At 44.0% G+C, this 26,814-nt stretch overlaps 1 protein-coding gene across 6 annotated transcripts in view; it reads right to left on the bottom strand.

Annotated features, from left to right (window-relative positions):
- Positions 1 to 26,814, bottom strand: part of DIS3L2 (DIS3 like 3'-5' exoribonuclease 2) — a 401,609-nt gene that overhangs the window by 144,193 nt on the left and 230,602 nt on the right. For all 6 annotated transcript variants that reach the window (XM_063104706.1, XM_063104715.1, XM_063104740.1 and 3 more), the window contains exon 10: positions 6,787 to 6,866. In XM_063104706.1, coding sequence (XP_062960776.1) covers positions 6,787 to 6,866 — 80 coding nt within the window. The remainder of the gene's footprint in view (positions 1 to 6,786; positions 6,867 to 26,814) is intronic.

The following is a 26,814-nucleotide window of genomic DNA, read 5'->3' as shown; positions in this document are numbered from 1 at the left end:
CAAATCTCTTCCATCTTAAAAACAAAGAAAAAAGTCTCCTTTGACCCTTGCCCTCCCTGACTCTCCTACCTTTCACAGCCCAGCCTGTTAGAAAAAGTAATCTACATTCATGGTTTCCATTTCCTTACTTGCCTTCCTCTCCTCCACCAACTACAGTCTGGCCTCCTCTGCCCTAAGCCACTGACATTCATTTCATAAAGGTCCTCGATGATAACCCAGTCTCCAAAGCCAAAGGATTTTGCACAGTTCTCTTTTGTTCTTTTGCCTACCTCTCCCTACAGCTGTTATGAATGGCCACCATTTTAGCCTGTTCCACCTATCCCTCTCCCTTCTCCTCTGCTCTGCCTCCAGTCTCTCTGTCCTCACCCTTTCAGTCATTTCATTGGGCTGCTCAATCTCAATCTCAATCTCTAACATGGGGGCATCTCTCAGGGTCTGGCCTGGGTCTTCCTCTGTGACTTCTCCCTAGGCTCTCTTTACCAGGCCTATGCACTGATGACTCTCCATTTCCAGCCCTGACCTTTTACTTGTCTCCTTGTTATTTCTACCTGGATGTGTCTGAGGTAATGTAAACTCAACATGTCCTTATCTGAACTTACTGTTTTTCCTACTAAAACCAGCTCCCCTCAAATGCTATTGAGTGGCATATCTTTCTACCCAGTGCCCAAGCCAGAAACTTAGAGGTCCTTCCAGATTCTTCCCTTACTTCCAATTTCCAAAAGTTTATTAATTCACTTGTTTCACTCAGTCATTCATTCAACAAACATTTTGTGTGTGCCAACTAGGTAACACTCAGTGCTCTAGAAACTAAGGGCTCAACAGTGAACAAAACGATGTCCCTGCTCTCATAAAGCTTACCATCCAATGGGACGGACCCACGGCAAGCACCTGAAAGAATATCAAGAAGGGGAGGGGCAGGAAGGCCAGGAAGGGCCTCTTTGAGATGACATCTGAGCAGAGACCTAAGAGTAGTGACAGATCTGGAGAAGGGGGACAGTAAGTGCAAAAGCGCTGAGGTAAGAGCAGACCGGTATTTTTGAGGGACAATAGGAGGCCATGTGGCTGAAGGTGAGAGGGACGGTGGGGAGGTAGGCAGAGATAGCAGCAGATCATGTAAAGACCCTAGTCATTACCCTCAGTGGGACAGGAAATCTTGGACTGTGTGAAGCAGGGTAATAACCCAATCAGACGTCACGTAATAAGGACTGCCTTGGCTTCAGTATGTGAGCAGGGAAGGGCAGACTCAGGAGAGCAGTGAAGAGGCTCCTGTAGCCACCCAGACACTTAAGCCCTGCCTTGATTTCCCTTTCCAGCTAGTGAGAACCTCTCTCCAGTTCTGGCTCTGCAGCCTCTGCCTTGGTTGGGGCATTTGCCTCCTCCTACCTACACCATTTTACACCACCCCCCTCACCTAGCCTCCTCACTGCCTGCAGAGTCATCTCTTCAACTTGCAAATTGAATCCTGACTCTCTCCTGCTTAAAAACACTTGGCTTACCAGTACACTCCAAATCAAACCACCTCCTCAACAGAGCCTGCAAGCCCCTTTCTGATTTACCATGAGGCTCCTCCCAGCCCACCATGTTGCCTTGTTGGCTGCCAAAGTCCTTTTGTAACTCAGAGCCTTCACACACTCTCTTCCCTTAGCTGGAAATGTCCTTTCTCCCCACTCTTTGTCTGGGTCACCCCTATTTATTCTTCAAATCTAGGTTTAAATATTACTGTCTGGCCTCCACCCTATTCCTACACCAATAATGGGTCAACATTTACTTGTATAATGTTAATTAATATGAAACTGAGGGAGGACAGGAAGCTTGTCTAGTTTTTTTCAACCCCTGTACATCTAGTACAAAGCATAGTGCTTGGTCCTCAATACATATTTCTTGAATAGATGATGTCGCTCTCCAACTCAAATTGCTGCCTTCTCCATAAGATCTAAACTTTCTAGCAGGGCCTACCAAGGAATTTGTGATCTCATTCCTGCTTTATCTACAACTACCACTCCCCTCGAACCTCATGTGCCAGACATGCCAAGCTTTTTGCAATTCCCTCCAAAACATCATGTCTGTCACTCTGGGGACTCGGCAGCACTCTTCCCTCTTCCTGGGAAAACCTTTCCCTCTTGAGTGTCTGTGGTTGGTGCTGGGGATCCCTCAGTGAATGGTAGGAAGGTAGATAGAAACAAGATGGGTAAGTCAACAGCATGTTAGTGAGTGATGAGTGGCAAGGAAAGCAGTAGGGAAAGTGGACAGGAAGTGGAAGAGGGTGGAATTTGAGGTCAAATGGCTAGGGAAGGCCTTACTGAGAAAGTGACCAATGGAATCTTCTGAACAAAAGTGAAAGAATCAGCCAGGTGAATCTCCAGGAAAAGAGCACTCCAGGCAAAGGGAGTACCAAGTGCAAAGGCTGCAGAGCATGAAATGAAGGGCACTGAGGCTCAAAGGGGGGTCAGTGAGAACCAAGAGCAAGCAGGGTCCTTTGAGTCCAAGGAAGAGAGAATTTCAAGGAGGAGGAATAGTCAAAGCAGCCAAATGCTGTGCAGATGTTTGGCAAACTGAGGCCAGGGACAGCTTGTGCTTTCTGAAGCCACACTGCAGAGGGAATAAGGAGTAAAAGGGAAGCAGACAGCAGCAGCAGCCAGTATAGATTACTCTTTCAAGGTGTCTTGATGGATGAAAGCGAACATTCCTAAGCTGTGGCAGGGTTCTGGAAAGGTTTTATAGGATGAAGGAGACTTAAGTCTGTATAGCTGAGCAGAGGAAGCAGAGTGAAAGGAAACATGAAGGGGTTGGAGTGAATGACTTATGGGGTAAGATCTTCCTAGAGATGAGAATGGAGCCCAGGAGGAGGGCCTGGCCTGGCTGCTGGGGGTATGCATGAACCTTTTCACTCAGAAGCTCCAGAACTTCCCTGTTCTCCTTTCCATCCCAGTAGGAGGTTTAGAGCCCTTTGCTCTTTAAAACTACTTCTATCCCATTCTATTCCTCAGGTTCTCTAGACTAAGCCTGGCACACAGGGGAACACAGTCTCTCTAGCTCCTACTTCCTCACTGTCTCTAAATATCACCAGTCATGACAAGAAACTGTAAAATCTATACGGGGTTCACGTTAGCGAATAGAAAACAGAGAAGCAAGATGCTGGAGAAGTGAACTTCAATTTTCTGTTGAGAGCCTGAATTAACTAAAAGCTGAATAAAGGTCCTGATTTGTCTGGCTGACAATTTCCTCTCTCAGAGACCAGAGCAAAGCAATTATGCTGTTTAACTGAATGGAATGGGTAGCTATTACTCTGGATCCAGTTCTGCCCAATAAACAAGAACTGGCTAGTAGAAAGCCACCAGGTCCTGACAGCAAGGGAGGAGAAGTCTGAATACAGGCAGCCATGTACCTCAGACTTCATAAAGGCAGAAGTGACTCCATGACATGAGAAATGGACTCATACCCCATAAGCCACAGGACATGGAAGAATATTAGGATGCTTAGCTGAGAAGCTGTGACTCAGAAGATACATGGTAATTGTTTTCTCATATCTGAGGGGTTGTCATGTGAGACACTCCATTTGTTCTGTAGGGCTTCTAGAGGCATAAATGGGACTAATGGGTGGAATATTATAGGAAGAAAGCAGTATTTCAGATCGTTACAGGGAAGGTTTCCCAAATAGTCATGCAATCCTAAGGCAGAATGGCTTGCCTTAAGGCAGAAAGTTCAAATGCAATCTGGATATTCAATAAGTGGATGCTGTAGAGGTAATTCAAAAAACAGAGGGTGATGTGACAACTGTGGCATTCCCACACTTGAGTGATGAGGTCAACTGTGAGGTGTGTTGCAAGTGATCTGTTACAATAATAACACTGAAGTATGTGATTTATTGTCTTTAGGTTCTGGGTTATCATTATAACACTACTTGTATTATTAAATATTGAACAAAAGTCAAAGACTCCACGCTGCTGGGTAATGCTCATGAGAGTGTTCTGCTCAAGTGTGTTTATAGGCTAAAAAAGGTGGAGAATTATCAGGTTAGATGATTGGTGAATCCCTTCTAAATCTAAGATTCCTTGGAGGTAGGTGGCACCCCCTCCTTCAACCTAATTATGATCTACTGGTGAAGAGGTGGTCACTGTATATTGTAGAACAGATCATCTAAGTCTGTCACCTGATAGATATTGGTAACAAGTCCTGGGAGTACATCTGAACTCTACAGAAAGGTATGGTGAGGACTTGATATATTATATGTTTGTGTATTTTAATTTTCACACAATAGTAATTCAGATGATTTCAATGGGACCAAAGGAAAGTTTATATTTTCTTTAAATCAGAATGGCTAGAGATAACATAAATATGCCTAGAAAAACTAAGCAGACAGAAGGTATCTGATCACCTGGTATAGTGGGCTACTGGACAGCCTGTGATTTCTGGCACCTCATAATTTTTTTATTATAAAATTTTTTTCATTACAAAGTATTATTTGCTTTCTGAAATATTAAAAATTTTTTCCTCTAACCAAGAACTGACATGAACTGGTAACTGACAGAACCTGAACTTAGACAACCTCACCCCAATCCAACCTGGAACTGACTTTCACTTTTCATCTGCCTGGACAAATGGCCCTGGCAGAAACTGCTGTCACAAAGGCCAACTGTGGAAGTGCCACCATAAAAGTGCTTAATTGACCAACTGAGGCCTTTTCGTAGTCTTCCCTGACTCCTTTTCCATGCCGTTTTTTGCTGCTCTGCCAAATGAAGAGATGTAAATTGCTCCTCTGGAATGAAAGAAAAACTAAGAAGATGTAAGGTATCTGATCACCTGGTATAGTGGGCTACTGGACAGCCCGTGATTTCTGGCACCTCATAATTTTTTTATTATAAATTTTTTTTCCTTATAAAACCATTATTACCACATTTGGAAACTAGAGAAAAACAAAAAATCATGATCCCATTATTCTAATAAAATCCTAATTAAATGTTTTGCATTTTGGTGCATTGCTTACTTTTCTTCAGGGCTCTCTTTATATCAATTTAGCTTATTTATACCCAACCTCCTATAAAAGGACATGCAGCAACTTATATAAATACTATCATCAGGCAGACAACTCCATTTCTCTCTCCTAAAACAGCCTGTCCTCCTGACTTCCTGATTTCTAATTGTGGGTTCCATCTCCCTGTGATCCAGGTTGAAGCCTTGGTACCGACTCCTCACCCTCAACCCCAGCATCTATTTCCACAGATTCTTCTGTTATCCCTTCCTCCCATCTGCCCATCCCACCCCCCACTGATACTGCTACCACCTCCAGTCCAGGTCCTTACCCCTAAACTATTGTAATGTTTCTCTGACTTTCTTCCCTGCCTCTACTTTCTCTCCTTTTCCTTCACAGAGCAGAGATGTGAACCTGGGGGAAAGGGAAATACCAGAAGTAAGGTCCACAGTCATCTGGCTTTTAACCTGGGGACACTTTCACACTCAGGGAAGTGGAGTCTATGCAGAGAACAGGTATGTCCAAGGCTTTGCACAGAGCAGAGACCGCTCAAAATGTAGAAACCAACCCAGTATTTGCTTTTTTAAGCAGGCTGCTTCAATTTTGAATTTTAAAAATATCTAATTTCTCTAAAATTTCCATGAGAACTTTTCTTATTTTATGCTTTCTCTTCCTTGAAATTTTCTTGCAATCTTGCCCATAGTTCCAAGAAGGGCTCCCACTAAAAGAGGGTAAAAATATTTTTAGGCAATGATGTTTTACTTATTTATTTTTTATTGTTTTTTTGGGGGGTGGGGATGAAGTTTTTTGTCTCTCATCCGTCTATCTACTAAGTTTCACTGCCTGTTATAGAAAAGAGATTACACACTAAACCTATGGAGTTTTGCATCAGTGGGAGATGAGAACATCTTTGCAATGTTTTAAAAGACTAGGCCACTGGGCCATCAACACTTTGTGGCAGCCTGAAACTGCAAGGGTGGAAACCCATCATGGGCAAGTCTGCAAAGGCCATGTCAGTGCCAAGGCCATCTCTATGAATGACCAAAGCTAAAGCAGTCACTCAGATACACCTTAGGGAGGGGCAAGAAGTAGCTGCAGACTGTAAGCAGCACATCTGGGGGGCGTTAGAAAGGGAATTGATGAGGTTTCCTCTTCTTACATCCTACATACTTTTCCTTTGAGAGTCAATTGCTGTTTTCCCTTCCTCCTATACTACCTGTATAATTTCCAAAGACCACTGGCCTCAATTTTGCTTTTTCTTACTTAGCAACATCCCAAAGAATGTTTCAAGAGCCCCTAATGGTCTGCTTTTCACAATTTGCTGGTAGTAGGCCAGGCTTCTTCAGGTCAGGCCTGGAGAGGCCTTTCTCAGGGAAGGTGTTCCTGCCACCCACTGCAAAGCATGCCTTCGGAAAGTACCCCTTCAATTACCCTGATCTGGTGTTAAATTCAGGTAAAGAAGCCTATGAGTCTCCTAAGCAGAGCCCTTAGGGGCTTTCTTTCTATGATACTTTACACCCAAAATGGAACTAACGGACGGGCAAGGCCTGAAATTAGTTCTTCTGCCCTCACTGCCACCTCTTCTGAGGCCCAAGAAGAGTCCTGGTAAGAGGACATTTCTCATTCTCACCCTCCCCAAAGTCATCACAGGAACACAATCATAAAGTCACAAGTTCAGGAACAAAGCAAACCTAGCCTTGTACATTAAGCTGCTGGGGAGTGGGGGTCGAGGGGGGGCGAGTACCAGGCAGTCAGGCAAACCACATTGGTATGCAGACTGCCTGCTTCCCAGAATGGTACAGAAATTTCCATCCTACCATCAGTGAGTGGCTTGCAGGAGAGGGCATCATCGAGGTCTCGAGCAGTTGATGGGTCAATGGTGAAGATACAGTCTTTTCTAGGAAAGATTTAGGATATAATTAGCAACTCCACAAATAATAGAAACTGTACCCCACTATAGAACAGCTTTAAAGAACAGTTAATTTATTTAGCAAATGTGCTCTGTTAGGCAAAGTGAAGAATAACTTCTATAGTCTCTCTCTGAGAAGGAGAACTTTAATAAAATGTGAGACTGGGGAAAGACAAATGGTGAATGTCTTTCTCTTCCTCTCTGTGAACTGGCACCTACTTCTCCTTGATCCCCAGCAAGAACAGGTGTGAGAAGGTGGAAATGAGGCAGCTTCCAGGAGTGAGGCTTCCCAAGAAGAGTTATCTGACAAGAGGGGAAAGTCCCTTGGGTAAATTACTCCCCGGCAGTCACTTCTTACTTGTGCCTCTCCCTTACCCAGTGGCTGATGGGAACCAGTCCTTCAAGGATCTACACAAAGATGATTTACTCTCCTTCTCCTATCTTGAAAAAATGCGATGTGCCAAAGAATAAGTCACATGACTTGTGACACAGGGGAATGGGATCCAAGAATAAGCTTTGCAAAAAACTTTGGGCCATATAGTTAACGGTAATACTATTCTACTTGTAAATAGCCCAAATAGTTTGTTTCCATGCAATAATTGTATACTTTACCCAGACTCAAATCATCAAGTACACCCTGTGCTCATTTATCTTTGCACAGTATCCCTATATACATCTCACTGTTAGTCAGTGAAGCTCCAGGACATTCTCATTTTGTTTTATAATTTCCCATATAACATGTCCCGCCCAGCCCACACATTCCCCCCATGTAAATACCTAAAGATTCTGGCAGCAGCTATCCTTGGTTCTCCACACCCCCTACCCTTTCCTGCCCAGGTCCTGACCTGGAGATTGGGGAGTTCTGCAGCAATGACCCTTCCGTCCCTGCACCATGATCTCTGCTTCCACTGAGCTGTTCCCAGGTTCTTCCTGCATTTCCTCCTGTACTAGCAGCACACTGCCACAGTTTTCCTCTTCCCTCCTATCTCATCAGCACTGGTGATGGCCATCCTGGTACTGACCACAATTAGGCTTTGTTGTTAAAGACTTCTTTCCTGATGTTGCTTCTCTGATCAAACTGCCCCAAAGCCCTCAGACGCTGCCAAGCTGCTCTGGCGCTGGACTACAAAGCTCTCAGGGCCTTTCTCTATCTGACCCTTTACTGCCCACTTCCTTTACACCTAATTAACCCTCAACAGCCCTCTTTAATCCTTCACACTGATCATCTCACCACCACAAGACCACGGTTCTAAGACATATTGTTTATAAGATGCACCATCAATTCAACAATAGCTTTATGGGGAAATAAAAACCCCAACCCACTAAATAGATGCATGGATTTTAATGTACTTCAGGATTCCAGGAATGTCAAATGTTAAAAAAAATAAATAAAACAAACCCCAAAAGCTAATCTTGAGCTGGCCAGCTAGCTCAGTTGGTTAGAGCATGGTGGCAATAACATCAAGGTCAAGGGTTCAATCCCTGTACTGACCAGCCAAAAAAAAAATCCTAAATGTAAGTAGATACCCAAACTGTGGTACATCCCCACAATGGAACTGTACTTAGCAACAAAAAAGAACAAATTATTCATGCATGCAACAGCTTGAAAGAATTTCAAAGGTATCCTGAGTAAAAGAAGCCACTCTCAAAAGCTTACATACAAGTATGATTTCATTTATATGGCATTCTCAAAAAGACAACATTATAGTGACAGAGAGCAGATCAGTGGTTGCCAGGGGCTGGGAAAGGGGTGCTCGTCAGGGGAGTGGGGGTGTGACACAAAACTTTCCTCATTTTGATTGACATGGTGGTTACACAAATCTATACATCGTAAAATTCATACAACTGTACACCAATAAAGATCAATTTTACTGTTTGTTAATTTAAAAATAAAAATATTAAAGTGTGATTTTTGAATCAAGAAAAATAAATGTGTTAAATGTTCATAGGGTCGATCAATGGGTGCTAGAACTATGTATTAATATTTTCCCCTTTACATCTGTTCATATTGTAAAATTTTTTCACTGCAGTTACGTACTCCTTTTGTAAATGGAAAAAAAATTACACTACAGAGTATCTTCCTCAGTTAAAATACAATTGTCCACTAGATACATAATATTGCTTATAAGATGTTTTTAGCTAACTTGTAACATTTGTTTAGGCTTCTCTTGCTTAATATAGTCAATGGCTTTAAAATTACACATCTGGTAAAACTATATCCCCACTGGTATACTACGAAAAGAGGGCAGGGAAAGGTGGGTGCCACTCAGGTACAGGGAGCCAGAGCATTTAGAGTGTAGTCCAAGAAAGCGTGGTTAATCATGAGACCCACTCTCCCACTAAATATTGCAAACAGAGTATGAGAAACACAAAAGTTGAAGTCTCAGTATATGCAGAAATAATTTCTGTTCCATTGTACAGAAGAGGTTGTAAGCAAGAGTGACAGTATACTCCCCAGGGCTGCAGTACCAGGCCCTTGAACAGAGGCTGCAAATCAGAAGTGTTTGCTGAATGAATGGATGGATGGTAACAGGAAGAGGAGGTGAAATTAACCATGACACCACAGCAATGGGCTCTAAATTGGTGTCGATCTTGAACACAAGGTGAAGAAGATACCATCTGCTCCTTGCTCCTTTTTGTATCCCCCCATAAAACCTAACTGAATGCTTTATATACACTGAGTACTCAGTAAAAAATACTTGAATAACTGAAACTGAAATGTCAGGTGTGGTAGTGGAAAGGTTTTGGTCCTCCTTCTTGAATCATAATGACATTATAAGAAGTTGAAAGAAGGCCTCCCTAGACAAAATCAAAAAGACTATTCTGTTAGCTTGGCGGGGGAGGGGGCAGGCAGGGAGCCACATTTTATTAGCTTACGTGGAGTGTTGACTAGGAAGTTATATTTGCTTAAAATTAAATGTTTCTGGGTGCTTTGAGACTTTCATTTCTCTGGATATATTGTATAAATGATAATGCTCACTAAAGCAATTGCAGCCCCAAATTGATCCAGCCATACACTACAGAGTAAGCCTTCGATTGTTAGTTTATAAACATCTTCTTTGAGAGGACCCACAATTGTTTTCTAAGGAAAATCCTAAACTAGCCTGTAAGCACTCCAACCAATTCTATACTACCTTTTGTTTTTTAAATCTGCTCTTAAACTAGAAACACAAAAGTCTAAATTAAAACTGAACTCTGAGGAAGAGTACTCAGGAAGGCTTGCTTGCTGGAAAGACATGCCATCCAAATATTATCCTTGATCAGGGGTCGGCAAACTACAGTTGACAAACCAAATCTGGCCTGCCACCTGTTTTTGAATGGCTTGTAAGCTAAGAATGGTTTTTACATTTCTAAGTGGTTGGGAAAAAAATCAAAAGGAGAATATTATTTCATTCCACATGAAAATTATACAAAATTCAAATTTTAGTATTCATAAATAAAGCTTTATTGGAAAATAGCCATGCTTTTTGAAATAATGGCAGAGTCGAATAGTTGTGACAAAGATAGTATGCCTAAAATATTTATTATGTGGCCTTCACAGAAAGTTTGCTGAACTGTGTTTTAGATCGTTTCCTAATGTTCCAAATAAGTATCTTAATTTTTAAAAAAGGTCTTGTGATTAAAACAGTTTGGGAAATGCTGGACCGATTTCTTAATTGTAGGACTTTACAGAGCCTTTTATATGCTGGTATCAAAAGTTCTTGCCAGACTTAATTGCTCCTGGCACTTTTTTTGTGGCAGAGTATCTCCCAGAGAGCACCTTTGGAGAAGTGAGGAACTACACTGAAACACCCTGCACAGGCCTCCATTGGAGCCCTTGTCCTACATGGGGCTTTGCCACAAAGCCTACCCCAAGGGAGACTTCAAGAAGTCAAGTGAATGGCTATGCTAGTCACTGCGGGGAAGCTGATGAGACCAAGGGCCCAGCTGATCACTCGGTGCCCTTTTATGAGCACTAATGGGAGAAGTTAATGCACTGCAAGGAAACATTCTACTCTTGAGCTGAGTTATCCTTGATTAAGTTTCCCTTTTTGCTTTGGCTGCTAGGAAACACAGAAAAACATTTGTAACTTGCCTCTACAAGGCTTTATTTGTAGTTTGAACTTTGTGAACTAACCTTTATCCTGGCTGTTGCCTAATTTGCCTACTCATACATTCTTTTTGCCCCATTTCCTAACTAAAAGAATTCACTGCATTATATGTGTATCTGCAAGCTGCCTTAAATCATTTTTGGAAAAAAGCAGAGTATAAATAAATGCATGTGTATATTGAGGAATTATAACATTTCAGAATCATGTATTAAGGGGATGCTGGAAGAGAGAGACCTGTAGCATGGACTATTAAGAGAACAAACTTCTAGACAGTAAAACTCCGAGGGCTACCAACAAGTATCTGTACTGTAGCAGTGGACTCCAAACTTGCTCTCTCACTATGGAAAATTGGGAGAAGGAAGGGAATAGTGAGTGACCCTGACAAACTCCAGTTCTCAGTGCTGAGAGCCAGTGATTTAATCTGTTGCCACTGCCACGATTACGAGTTGGTCTCGATGCAGTGCATGAGTGCTCCTTTTGGTCATGGGCCACAGTGGCTAAGAGCTGCTGGCCTCAGCACTTGGGCACCCAGCCCCATGGGGCGGGGTTGGGGGCAATGGGGGGCGGTGCACCATGCAGCTGTTACACTCTGTTAACATGCTTGGGGTTTTACTGGCTCCTTTTCTGGAAGGCTTTGGTCTCACAACCTGCAGGGAGCAGTCTGGCCTGCCAGCTTTTAGAACCTGTGAGACCAAATATTTAAAGAGTTCCGCAACAATGGTTAGAAAGAAGCTAACCCTGACCCACAGAAAATAAAGTGCCAGGTGGGGGAGGGAAAGAATGAGACTCCAGTTCATGAGGCTGCAGAATTCCAATTCAGAGCAATGTTATGTAACCGAAATTTCTGAAGGCACGTGACTGAAGGTCTTAGTAGAACTTTTTAAAGTGACAGAACACTTCTAAGATTGTCTGTTTTACTCAAAGCCATTGGTCTGGGAAAAGAACACATGAAGATTAACTAAAAGACTTCTATAATCCCTTAAGACCCGGCCAAGAACCCCAGGAAAAAACAAAACATAGAAAGAATTTTCAGTCTGTGTCACCCACACTCTTCCATTGAGCTTGCATGCTCTGACTCCTTGAGGTATAACCTCTTCACCTCCTCCCAGCTAGAAGTAGCTGTTTAGTCGCCACAGTGACATTTACTTACCACTTTGTCACTAGTCACCTCATTGGATTTTGGCCATGGCCCCTACCAGATCACAAAATTTGCTCTCCCCAAGATCTCAGTTGCTGCCAGATTAATCATCTTAAAGCATGCATCTGGATGAAAACATTCATAACTCCTTACTGAGTAAAATAGAAATTCAGCTTAGGATTCAAATCCCTCCATGGTACAGCCCCAACCTATATTTTTCCAGTTAGATTGCATATTACCAACATGTACCTCTCTATGCCCTCTGCTCTCTGAAACACTGTTTGTGCTGTTCCTATACTGGGAAACTTACTCCATCAATCTCCAATACTAGAGACCTACCTAGCTTTTAAAGGCCTGGCTGCAATGCCATCTTGTTTCCACTGAACCCTCTTGGCTCCACAAAGTAGAAGCCACCTCTTCCCACCTGCCCTACCCATGCCTAAGACCTGCTCCTCTCTGATGGCACTGGCCACTGTTCCTGGCACGCTGGTGGTTATTTACGGACATGTCTTATTACTGTGACAGGCTGGGAGCCAATATCAGGTCTGGCTCTGATACTGGCCTGTCTTTATATCCCTTCCAGCACACAAAAGGCACATATGTAATGAATAGTTGATGGAGAAATGAATGAAAAAATGACCAAAGGGCTCTCATTAACACTTTTCCATTCAATTTTGCCACTGTGTCTTGAGAAATACATTTAGGATTAGAACTCATGACTTCCTGGTGTCCAATTCTGTGGTCATACCACAGTGTTATTGTTTCCAAGGCTGTCCTTTTCTGTCTTCATCCCATCTTCTTTTCTCATAAAACAGTGTTTTACAAACTGTGGTTCAGGGACCATTTCCAGACTAACAAAATTTATAGAGGCCCTACTCTGTCCATGACTCTGGGTTTGTCTCCCTGCTAGCAAGCAATTGTGGGGAGGAGGATCTGGGTCAATGATGGCGAATGGGTGAAAAGGAATGGAAAAAATTTAAGGAATAACCCTATGAGGATAAAGAAAAAAATTTTTACTCTAATACTATCTTAGATTAGATAGTATCACAGTTTATATAGAAATCAGAAAATTTTACATAAGCTGTATCAGGAAAAACAACTAAAGAGCCAGAGCATTCATCCATGGTGCTGTGTCCCTGAGAGCACCACTGTAGAGAGCTCAGCCAGATGGGTGCTGGACATTCCAGTAAAGTCAGATGCTGAATTCATGTTAGCTTCCATTTCCCTGTGCTATTGTCATCATTCAAATTTAGGTCTGTCCCCCTTGGTTCAGTGGGGACACTGATTATTTTTTCTGATGGAGGTTACTGATATCTTAATACTCTTTCACTCAGTTCTACTGGCACAACAGATTGTAACAAGTCTGGCTCAAATCACAGATTTTTTCAGAACAGAAAAAGACTAAGGTCTATTTGGGGCAGAGAGCGACCTTAGTCCAGTTGTTCCCACCCCCCACTCAGTGGTGAAGTGACACAGCTGAAGCCACACAGCGAGCAGAAAGACAGGAAGCAGTGCTTTGGGCAGGCCTTTTTCACCTGACCAGCAGTTTTTAACCTCAGGTCCACAGAGGGGCCACCTCAAGTTTTGGGAAAATTCTAGACCACGTGAACGTGGGTATTAGGTTCCTTTACTTTCTGAAGGACAGTGATAAGATGAGACAATCAGAACTAATTGAAATGGTCTCTCCTGTCATATTCATCTCCTCACTCGCTCAATGAACTTCTCATCGTTCTGTGACCATTTTTTGTACATCAAAAAATGATGCCCTGCAGCAGAGGCCACAGGACAGGACTGGCCTGGTACTGTGGGAACCAGCGATAAGGGCATGGGCCAAGAAAGCCATGGTTTAAACCCGGGAATATGCTCAAATTAACTTTTTTCCCCTCAATTTTCATTTTGAAAATTGTTAAACTTTCAGGAAGTTCAAAGAATAGTAAAATGAACATCCAATACCCCTCATTAAGACTCATCACATGTTAACATTTTGTCACATTTGCTTTTTCTCTTTCCTTTCTCTGTCCCTCCCCTCATAGCTTTATTTTTTCCTTTTTTAAAAAAACATCTGAACTACTGAAAAGTATGTTGCAGAGATCGTGATACTTTATGCCTCCATACTTCAACATGTGTTTTCTAAAATAAGGGCATTCTTCTACAGAACCATTAATACTATTACCACTGCCAAGAAGATTAATAATTTCATATCATCTGATTTACAGATATTTAAATGTCTTCGACTGTCCCCCCAAAGTCTCTAAATTTTTACTTCTCCTGCTCCAGGATCTAATCAAAGTTTACACATTATATTTGGTAGCTATGTTTGTTTAGTCTGTTTAATGTCCACCCATCTTTTTTTTTTTTTTTTTCATTTTTCAAATATAACATTGCTTTTTTTTTTGAAGAGTCCAGGCCAGTTGTATTGTAGAATATCATATGTTCTGGATTTATTGAATTGTTTCCTGATGGAAGGAGGAAGAAAAGAAGAAACAGAAATAAACCAAGTGGGGCAAAATTAATCTCCTTTGTATTTCCTATAAGTAAAAAGTTAGGTTAAAAGGCTTGACTAGATTCGTGGTGAACATTTTGGCTTAAATACTTCACAGGTGATGATGGGTACTTAATACTGCTTCCCTTCAAAAGGCACAAATTGTCAGGCTGCCAGATTTGATTACTTGGTTAAGGTGCTAATAGCCAGTTTTGTCTATTTTAAGGCAACCTCTTACCCTTTGTAAATAATAAATAATCTGTGGAATTGACTTCAAGATTGTGTGAATATCCTGTTCTCAAAAACAGCTTTCAGCTGATGATTTCAGCATCCACTGAAGACTTTTGCCTGAATCAATCATAACTTTGTAAGTTATAAAATCATGCTTTTCTTATCCAATAACACCTTCTAATTTATTTGCTGGCTCTTTTCTGCTAAAAGGAACTTTTCCTGCCTTACCCCCAACTTCTTTTTTGTCAGGGTTTGTTCTTTCTCTTTTTAATATCATTACAGATTCACTGATTTTTTTTTTTTAATTCAATGGTCCATTACCACTACTATTCTTTTTGGTATATAAATTATCCCAAATCAGGCTGGTGGGAGCCCTTTCAAGTGACCTCCTATATTCTTGTGGTGTGTCCCAATAAGTCTTTGAGCATTTCTATGGTTTTAGGCATAGCAAAATGGTTCACTGTCACCCTGTACAATTCCTGCCCCAGACTTGTAATTACCTGCATTCCTAAGGAGCCCAGATCCTTTTGGTGGCAAATGGTATTTAGAAACCAAGATAGGGCACTAGATAGAGATGCTCATTACTATGGGGGTGTCATTGCTTCTAGGCCCTTTCAGCCAGCAGAGTTAGAAAATACTGGGTTGAATCATATGACATTGCTGATATTTGTCTATCTGTGGCCTAAAAACTGGCAATTTCACAGTTCAATCTAACACAACGTATTACTCCATTTCTGTTGCTATGATAGAATACCTGAGACTGGGTAATTTAAAAGAAGAGGTTTATCTGGCTCACGATTCTGGGACAGCTGCATCTGGCACAGGCCTCGGGCTGCTTCTACTCATGGCAGAAAGTAGCAGGCAGCCAGCAGGTACAAGCAGATCACATGGCAAGAGGAAGAAAGGTGGGCAGGTGCCAGAGTCCTTTAAACAACCAGCTCTTGCGGGAACTAACAGAGCAAGAACTCACTCACTACCTGCCCCTCAGTGCGTTAATCTATTCATGATGGATCCTCCCCCAGAACCCAAATAACCCAAACTGCTCCCAATATTGACAAGTTGGGGATCGGATTTTGACATGAGCTTTGGGGGGACAACACATACAAGCTCTATCACACATTGTTTGAAAGTCAGTGTCACTGAAATCTAATACCACAAGGTTCTTCCTCATCTTCTCCCATTCCATATTTACATCTTCCTTTGCCCAGTGAGAACCCCAGTTCTCAATGGCCAAAATAGTTTCAGAATTACAACTGCAATACCACTAACAACAATGAACCTACTAAGATTTCTTTGGTGTTTTGTTCTTAAAATACACTAAGGATATATAGCTAAGAGGGCTCAAAAGTTACTTGAATTAATTCATTTTTCATTTATTTTTGTTTTATTTCAATTTTAGAAATTCTGCTTTACCTCCTTTTAGATTTAATTTTATTGTTGAATTTTTAAAATTTTAAATGGCTCAAAAGTTCAAGTGTACTCAGAGAAGTCTCATTCCCATCTCTGTCCTTCTACCCTGCTCCTACCCATCCCCTATAGATAACAATTCTCATCATTTTCTGGTTTATCCTTTCTATATTTCTCTTTTTCTTTTTGATATACTTTTTCTTATTTTCTCTTCTCTCTTACACAAATAGCTGAATATTATAATTTTTCTTTCACCTTGCTTTTTTTCACTTAAAAATAAATCCTAGAAATCACTCCAGATCAGTTTAGAGACCAGGATCACAGAATCATCACAGTTGGAAAGTTGCCTTAATCCAAATCTTATTCCCCCAAATACCTCCAAACCAAACCAATTAGACAGACTAACCCACATCTTGAATATGTGGGATGGAGGGGGGCAGGGGGTGGGAGGAAGAGTTACCTGCCTCATTAGGCATGCCATTCAATTTCAGATAGTTCTAGCTATAAGAAAGTACCTTTATATGCTGAATTGAAATCTGACTCTGAGAAACTTCATATTCCAGGCCCTTTGTAGTCACAAAGCATTAGCTGACTCCCTTTTATACCATGTGGCCCTTCATATATGACTTTTCCCAAGAAATATGTCCATCCCTTTCTTTTCTAAATGGCTTATGACTGTAAGTAAGTATAGCTCTTTTCATAAATTTTTACTTATTTTGCGTCAAGAACAAATCCAAGTGTAAGAACCAGTAGAACATCAATGTGAAGAAGGTAGCAGAGGTCAAGAGAAAGAAGTCTGGAATTCCTTCATCCAACAAATATTCCATGGGCATCATTGCTCTAGGTGTTTGGGACACATCTGAGAACAGATAAAGATGAGGAGGAGATGAAAAATAAACAGTATTGAAATTAAGTGCTATGGAGGAAAGAAAAAAACAGAACAGCGTAAGGAAAACTAGAAGTGCTGATTACAATTATAAATAGGACAGTCAGGGTAGGCTTCAATGAGAAGATATCATGTGAAGAGAACTCAAAGGAGGTGAGAAAGTAAGCCATGGGCTATCTGGGGGAAGAAGGACTTGGGCAAAAGGAAGAGCCAGGGCAAAGGACCAGAATCCACCAAGTTAGTTCACCTGAAGGTATTAGGTCATATGAGAACTCTTTTTCGGCGGCGCCCCATCATGGCACTGGCTACCCTTCTCATCCGCCTTTTTCCTTCCCACCGGCACCACAATGCCTTCCCGCCGGCGCGAATTGCGCGCCAATCAGCGCAGGCTCCCTGCTCCTGGCCCCTTAGCAACATAGTCCATCCAATCCCCAAATGCCCCGTGTCCCCTGAAAACCTATCAACTCTCTTCTAACCCTATAAAACAGATGTACTCGCTAAATAAAATTGGAACTTCTCCGGCAAGCTGCCTTACGTTTGTGCCTCATCCTTTCATTGGTGCCGAAACCCGGGAGGCGGGATTGTCCATTGTGGGCCCCACCTCTGTCTCAACCAAGGCGGCTCGCCCTCATCCACCTTTTCAGGCGCTGGCTCTTTGCACTCACCACTGCTTCCACCCTTGGGTAAGTCTCCCTTATAGGGCTGCCACCCTCTTCTGGGCTACAGCAGAGCAGTTATCGACCAACAAGGCTCTGGTGCCCTTAAGAGATGTAAAGTTACACCCCATTAAGACCTTTACTGTCGTGTCGGACCCTCTGGCTATTCACTCCCTTCTCTCCAGGAGCCTTTGAGCGTGAGGGTTCAGGGTGGAGGCTCCTTTCTGCTTCTCTCTCTCTCTGGACGCTAAAATGGGTTCCAAAAATCCTAGTACTAGGTTCCTTGTGGCCTCCGGCACTGTGCCTCCTGGGAGCTTGAAGTGTGGGTGATGACCCTCACTCTCCTCCTAATCCGGTTCCTATAGAACCTCTGTGGCTCACAAACTCCTTGGGGGACGCCTCGTGGATTTTGCTGACCCACTTCCAGCCCGGGGATTCATTTCCTCATTTTCTCTTTTTCTCTTCCTCTTGATTTCCTTATCTCTGTCTACTTCACAATGGGAGCCTCCTCATCCCTTCTGGAAACCTCGCCCCTCAAATGCTTACTCAGAAACCTTACTGTACTCTCCCTTACACCAGATTTTAAGCCAAAGCTCTTGATCAGATTTTGCACTCAAGATTGGCCCCAGTACCCCCTGGACAACCAAAACCATTGGGTTTTTGAGGGATCCCTAGACCCAGACCTCCTTTGCAACCTTTTTAACTACTGCCAGCACCTCAAAAAGTGGAAGGAGATCCCCTATGTCGAGGCCTTTTGCCTCCTCAGACAAAATCCCCATCTTTGTTCTTCATGCTCTCCCTCCCAAGTCCTCCTGGCCTGTAAGTCTCCACCCCTTCTTGACTCTCCTACTTTCGATCCTGTGGACGAACCACCTGCATACCACCCGCCTCCCTCCGCTCCCACTTCCCTCTCCGCCTCAGTTTCCTCTCCGCCATTTTCCATTTCAGCTTCCCCTTCCACTCCAATTCCACAGCTGCCCCCCATTTCCCCTCCTCCCGCAAAACCTTTTAGTCCTCCACGGACTAGATCACAGGGGCTCCCTCTGGTCCCTCCCACTATTGCACCACTTCGAGAGGTGGCTGGCCCAGAAGGGGTAATCAGAGTTCATGTACCTTTTTCCATCTCTGATCTCACACAATTAGAGAAGAAACTGGGCTCCTTTACCACTGACCCTACCACCTATGTTAGGGAGTTTCAGTGGATCCTGCAGGCTTACAGTTTCACACACCATGACATATACATGTTGATAGCTAACACCCTTCTTCCTGAGGAGCGAAGGAGTGTATGGGAATTAGCCCGAGCCCATGCAGACAAAACACACAGGACTAATCCTAACCACCCTACAGGTCCCAATGCAGTTCCAGAACAGGATCCCCAATGGGATTATAACACCCCTATTGGCATAAATTCCCGTGATGTTTTTGCTTCCTGCCTTGTAGCCGGCCTCAAACGGGCTGCTTGAAAAGTTGTAAATTTCCAAAAGGTGCAGGAAGTAATACAAAAAAGGGAAGAAACCCCTTCCGAATTTTTAGACAGGTTAACCAAGGCCCTTCAACAATATACCAATCTAGACCCAGAAACTCCAGATGGTTGTCATGTTTTAATGACCTATTTCCTAGCCTAGAGCTACCCCGACATTAGGGCTACATTAAAAAAGCTAGAGCAGTGGGAGAAAATATTTGCAAAATATACATCTGACAAAGGATTAATATCCAGAATATATAAGGAACTCAAACAACTTTACAAGAAGAAAACAAGCAACCCAATTAAAAAATGGGCAAAAGAGCTAAGTAGGCATTTCTCTAAGGAAGATATACAAATGGCCAACAGACATATGAAAAAATGCTCAACATCACTCAGCATCCGGGAAATGCAAATCAAAACCACATTGAGATACCATCTAACCCCAGTTAGGATGGCTAAAATCCAAAAGACTATGAACGATAAATGCTGGCGAGGCTGCGGAGAAAAAGGAACTCTCATACATTGTTGGTGGGACTGCAAAATGGTGCAGCCTCTATGGAAAATGGTATGGAGGTTCCTCAAACAATTGCAGATAGATCTACCATACGACCCAGCTATCCCACTGTTGGGAATATACCCAGAGGAATGGAAATCATCAAGTCGAAGGTATACCTGTTCCCCAATGTTTATCGCAGCACTCTTTACAATAGCCAAGAGTTGGAACCAGCCCAAATGCCCATCATCAGATGAGTGGATACGGAAAATGTGGTACATCTACACAATGGAATACTACTCAGCTATAAAAACGAATGAAATACTGCCATTTGCAACAACATGGATGGACCTTGAGAGAATTATATTAAGTGAAACAAGTCAGGCACAGAAAGAGAAATACCACATGTTCTCACTTATTGGTGGGAGCTAAAAATTAATATATAAATTCACACACACACACACACACACACACACACACACACACACACACACACACACAAACGGGGGGGGGAAGAAGATATAACAACCACAATTACTTGAAGTTGATACGACAAGCAAACAGAAAGGACATTGTTGGGGGGGAGGGGGGAGGGAGAAGGGAGGGAGGTTTTGGTGATGGGGAGCAATAATCAGCTACAATGTATATTGACAAAATAAAATTTAAATAAATAAATAAATAAATAAAGCTAGAGCAGGGGCCCGCTACTCTTCAGACTGAAATTCTTATGGTGGCTTTTAAGGTTTTTCATAATAGAGAGGAGGAAAAGGAACACCACAAGCAGAGAGCTGATCAGGCAAATTTTCAGATGCTTGCACAAATAATCCAAGGACAGCCGCAACCCAGGCACCCACAAACCCATAAGCTGCCCCCTGGAACCTGCTTTAAATGAGGAAAAGAGGGACATTGGGCAAAAGCCTGCCCCTCTCCTCGGCCTCCAACCACTCCCTGTCCCAAATGCCACAAAAGGGGCCATTGGGGATCTGATTGCCCTGCCACCCGAAGGGGAGAGGGGCCAATCACCCCACAATCTAAGCCCGACCTGTTGGGACTAGCAGGAGAAGATTGATGGGGCCTTGGGTCTCTGTTCCCGACCATGACCATCACGACACAGGAACCCAGGGTGCGGCTTGTGGTGGATGGGCACCCCATTTCCTTCCTCTTAGACACCAGAGCCACTTTTCCGGTCCTGAGGGAGTTCTGGGGCCCAATTACACCTTCCACCTCTCCTATTGTCGGGGTAGGAGGTAAACAGATGTTCCCTCGTAAAACCCCCTTATTAACATGCACAATGCAAGATGTTTCCACACCCTTCTCACACTCCTTCCTTGTCATGCCCCAATGTCCCATCCCTCTACTGGGAAGAGATATTCTCTCCCTTCTCAGGGTTATGACCAGCATCACCTCCCATGCCTTGCCTACCACACAGTTTTTTATAGCACTCTTGGCCGACGACTCGGACTCACGGCCTCCTTTTCCAACATTAACTGAGCCTGTCAACACAGTTGTCTGGGACACGTCAAGCCCCTCCACTGCAAAGTGTTCTCCAATACACATTAGGCTTAAGGACCCCACTAAGTTTATATGCCAGGCCCAGTATCCCCTGACCACCACAGCCCTTCTTGGCCCTTGCCCCGTCATTCAGGATTTACAAAAAAAGGGCCATCTCCGGCCCACTCACTCGCCTTTCAATACCCCTACACTAGCTGTAAAAAAACCTAACGGGACCTATCGCTTGGTGCAGGATTTGCGCCTCATTAACTCCTCAGTCATCCCTATCCATCCCTTAGTGCCCAATGTCTATACCCTCCTTTCTAACATCCCAGCCACCACAACCCATTTTTCGGCTTTGGATTTAAAGGATGCTTTCTTCTCTATACCTCTAGCGCCAAGCTCTCAAGATATTTTTGCTTTCACTTGGACTGATCCTCACACCCGACACTCCCGACAATTTACCTGGACTGTTCTCCCACAGGGATTTTGGGACAGTCCTCACATCTTTGGCCAGGTTTTAGCCCAGGATCTCACTGATTTTTATGCCAACCACCCCAATTCTATGCTTCTTCAGTATGTAGATGGCCTTCTCTTGTGCAGCCCCTCGTGGGAGCAATCGCAAACAGATACCGCTCACCTATTAAATCACTTAGCTAATAAAGGATATCAGGTCTCCCCACATAAAGCTGAAATTTCCCAGTCAACGGTAACCTACCTCGGCTTTCTCCTTTCCCCAGGGAAAAAGTCAATTACACTTAACAAAAAACAACTTCTCATGGACCTTCCCATTCCCCAAAGGCTGAAATATTGTCATTTTGGGGATTAGCTGGATACTTCAGAACCTGGGTCCCAAATTATTCCCTCCTGTCCTGTCCAGACCTCTGTATAACCTAACTAAGGGTCCCCCTGATGAACCCCTACTCTCCTCCCCCCGCCATCCCTTTTTAAAATTGCGACAGACCCTTGTACAGTCGCCGGCACTTCATCTCCCTGATCTCTCTAAACCTTTCTTCTTGTACGTCCATGAGAAGGGCAGACAGGCACTCGGGGTGTTGGGACAAAATTATGGACCCACCTTTGCTCCCGTAGCATACTTTTCTAACCAGTTAGATCCCACCGTCTGTGGATGGGCCCCCTGCATAAGAGCCCTAGCCACCGGACAGCTCTTACAAAAGGAGGCATACAAATTAACTTTCGGGGCACCATTAACTATCCTCCCCCCCCCCCACCACTTAAAGGCTCTCCTGACATACAAGGGACTTCAATCCTTCCCTCCGTCCAGGGTTTTGTCCCTTCTCACCTCCTTCCTCGAAAACCCTGACATCACCTTTCTTCCGTGCCCCCCCTTAAATCCTGCCACTTTACTTCCCATACCTTGTCCTTCAGGTATAGGCACCCCTTCCCATGATTGCCTGGAGGCCCTAGAAAACTTCCTGCCCTGTCACTCCTCTATTTCAGAAGGACCTCTCTCTCATCCCGATTACATTTGGTTTATGGACGGTAGTTCTTTCAGACAGGACTCTGCCCATTATGCAGGATATGCCGTAACCTCTCTCACCGAAATCACAGAAGCCAAACCCCTACCCCCAGGCACAACCAACCAACAGGCTGAGCTTATAGCAGTTACAAGAGCCTGTATTTTAGACCAAGGTAAATCGCTCACGCTTTACACTGACTCCAAATATGTTTTCCACATCCTGTTGTCCCATGCTGCTGTGTGGAGGGAACGGGACCTACTCACCACAAAAGGAAACTCAATCACTAATTCATCCCTTATCACCAAACTTATAGAGGCCTCTCGTATGCCCATCCAGCCACAGGTAGTTCACTTCACGTCTCATCAGAAAGACAACTCCCCTATCACACAGGGCAATTCCAGGGCCGACGCGGCTGCACGAACAGCGGCCATGAGTCCCGAACATAAACCTGCTCACCTTTTAGCCGCCCTCACTGACATACCCCCTGCAGGCAGTTCGGCCCTGTTCCAGCTTCTACATGCTCTCTTCCACACTAGCCTCCAAACTTTAACCATCTTTTTACAAACTTTCTTTACGCTCACCCCTTTAGATAAAGCCCTCCTACAGGAAATTCCCTTACTTGTAAAGTCTGCCAGCGCACTAACCCCAACACTCCTTTAAAAAACCTTTCCCCTCCCACCAGGCCAGAGGTCACACACCTGCAGCTGATTGGCAGGTGGATGTCACTGACATGCTGCCTGTACGATGCACCAGATATCTCCTAGTGTTCGTAGATACCTTCTCTGGATGGGTAGAGGCCTTCCCCACATCTAATAAAAGGGCTATTACAGTGGCGTCCATCCTTCTCTCTCAGATTACCCCTAGATTTGGAATGCCCACTTCATTACAGTCAGACAATGGTCCTGAGCTTATCTCTCAGATTACCCAGAAAGTTTCCCAAGCTCTCTCTTTTCAGTGGCACTTACACTGTCCCTATCGTCCCCAGGCTTCCGGAAAGGTAGAGAGATCCAACAGAACTCTTAAAAATATTTTAACAAAATTATCCTTAGAACTACACCTGGACTGGGTTCAGCTACTCCCGTTGGCCTTACTCAGGATAAGGGCTCTTCCAAAAAAAACCCTCTCTGTTGTCTCCTTTTGAAATAATGTACGGGCGTCCCCTCTTACCTCCAGGGCTCACTCCCTCACAGGGTCCAATACTGCCAGACCTCAATTTACCTCTCCTTTTCCATCTGAACTTTGGAAATTTCAAGATTGGCTTCTTCCTGACCCTGCTTCCTCTCAAAACTTCTTGCCTCTCCACCCTGGACAACTAGTATATTACAACTCCCAGGAAGAAAAAGGACCTCTCATGCCCAAGTGGGAGGGCCCCTACCCAGTTATTCTTTGCACCCCTACAGCCGCCAAACTCTCTTTACCTGGTAACCGTTTTACTCCCTGGATTCACATTTCTAGATTAAAACCAGACACCCGAAACCTCATCCCCACTGGCGTCCAGGATATCTCAGAAGAGTCCCGAGGCTCCCCTCCATCTACTCCTTCTCCCTCTTATTCTTGTACTCCGGACCCATCTAATCCCCTGATATTGCGATTTTCCCGCATTCCTGTCCTTCCTCTCCTCAACCACAAGGATGCTCCTTTTTAGTATTCTTAACACTTTTAATATCCTCCTCCTCTTTCTCAAAGTTCCTCTTCTCCTCCATCTTACGTATGGAGATTTTAGGTGAGAGAGTCATACACACACAAAAAAAACACCAAAGTCACCCATTTGGCCACTGCTGCAGACTGCTCCATCAAAGGTTGCTCCGAGGCTGTCACTATCACTCTTTCCAATTCCAAGTTAGTTAAACGAGCCAACCGCCCTTACCTTTGCTTCCTCTTTGATCAGACCCGCGATTACTGTTGCTGGTGGCCTGACACCTATGGCGGCTGTCTGTATTGGTCATGTAAGATCCACTGGGAGTTAGGGTATATGGGACAGCCTATTGGTAGGAGACTTTTTCAGTGTGAGGCAAATGACAGTGTTCTTTAACCATCCAGGACGCATGGGAGAGCCAATGGGCTACCAGGGTGCTTGCTTCTGTTTACTGTAATGGCTATGCTTCACACCCCTGCGGAACTTTTGAAATATCCTGTGAGTATGTTCCTCTTCATGACCCTATATCTCTTGTCTCTACAGACATAAAACATCATGAACAGAACATCATATCCTCTTTAGAAAATGCCCCTTCCCTTCATGCCCCGGGCTCCCCTATATATACTTGGTTACAGATCATCTCCGATACCCTGTCCTTTTTAAACCAGACTGTTCCATCCATTTCCCCTGGAAATTGCTTTTTGTGCACCTCCTTGGCTCGCTCCCTGCTTGCCGCTGTCCCAGTGAACAACACCGACTCACTCCTTCGTCCAAACCCTTCCCAGGCCCCACTGCCCTCTTCACCCCTACCCAATGTTCCTTTGTGGGAGCCTGAGGAAAGCAACCACACCCTCCTCCCTAGAACATGCCTTTGTGGCCCCACTATTTCCAAATCTTTTAATGACCCCTTTTGCCAATACAGTCTTAACCTCACAAATACCACTCATGCATCGCCTGGAACCTTTTTTTGGTGCAATGGAACCCTTATCACCACTTTCCTCCCCAACATAACTTCTCCTTGCCTTCTCGTAACTGTTGTTCCCCAGCTCACCCTATACACCAGCTCAGAAATGTTTCACCTTCTTAATCCCCCAGACCGACAGAAAAGAGTGGCTTTCCTCCCTATCTTGGTTGGTATGTCTTTAACCATTTCCATCACCAGTGCTGGCCTCTCGGGAGGAGTCCTGGGCCACTCTCTGTGGGCTGTCGAAGATATTAAATCCAAGTTAGAAAGGGCCCTCACGTCCATGGCAGAATCTCTAACCTCCCTACAAAAACAAATAACTTCTTTGGCCCAAGTGACCCTCCAGAACAGGAGAGCCCTTGATCTGCTCACAGCGGGAAAAGGTGGCACCTGCCTCTTCCTAAGAGAAGAATGTTGTTATTATATCAACGAATCGGGTGTGGTAGAAAATAACATCATTAAACTCACTGAATTAGCTACCAGCCTGCGTGCCCCACCCGACTCCAGCCCATTCTCCTCTCTAATGTCCAACCCTCTCCTAACCTGGGTTTGGCCCATCCTCGGCCCCCTCTCTGTAATCCTTCTGGTATGCCTTTTTTTTTTTTACCTTGTATACTCAAGTTTTTACAAACCCAAGTGGGCAAAATTTCTAACCAGACTTTTAACCAGCTTTTACTTAGAAACTACCAACTCCTAGCTACTGATGAATCCTCCGCCTCTTCTCGGAAACTCCTCACCACATGCTGATGAAACATATAGGACGTGATGGATTGCCTTCCTAGATGCCCTTTCCTCCGACGCCTGGCTACTACACCCGGTTTTTACACATCAGGAGTGGACTCAACAGATTATCGACTTATGGCTACAGGGAACTTTCATCCATTTCACCCCCCAGGAGGTTCTTTTATATTCCACCATATTATGGGGTCTCCTGACCATATTCCTCCCTGACACTCCAACCCATTCCCAAACGACGCCCCCTACCAGCAGGAAGTAGCCAGAGAGAAAAAGGACGTCGCCCCTATTCTAACAAAAAGGGAGGAATATTAGGTCATATGAGAACCCTTTTTTGGCTGCGCACAATCATGGCGCTGGCTACCCTTCTCTTCCGCCTTTTTCCTTCCTGCCGGCGCGAATCGTACGCCAATCAGTGCAGGCTCCCTGCTCCTGGCCCCTTAGCAACATAATCCATCCAATCCCCAAATGCCCCGTGTCCCCTGAAAACCTATCAACTCTCTTCTAACCCTATAAAACAGATGTACTCGCTAAATAAAATCGGAACTTCTCCGGCGAGCTGCCTTGCGTTTGTGCCTTATCCTTTCAGAAGGCACTGAACTACTAGGCACAATTCAGCCAAGAGAGATTGTACATAGGGTAGAGATAGCTTGGTCTCTGAACTCTTTTACTTCCTGTCCAAGATTTAAACCTAAGCTTGCTGGTGTTCAGAATGCTCCTAAGGGAGCAAATGAGGGCAGCTAAGTCCTACAGTGTCCAGAAAAGCTCTCTCGCCAAAGC

The sequence above is a fragment of the Cynocephalus volans genome, chromosome 1 (genome assembly GCF_027409185.1).
Source record: "Cynocephalus volans isolate mCynVol1 chromosome 1, mCynVol1.pri, whole genome shotgun sequence".
NCBI lineage: Eukaryota > Metazoa > Chordata > Mammalia > Dermoptera > Cynocephalidae > Cynocephalus > Cynocephalus volans.
This window is presented reverse-complemented; position numbering and strand designations above follow the sequence as displayed.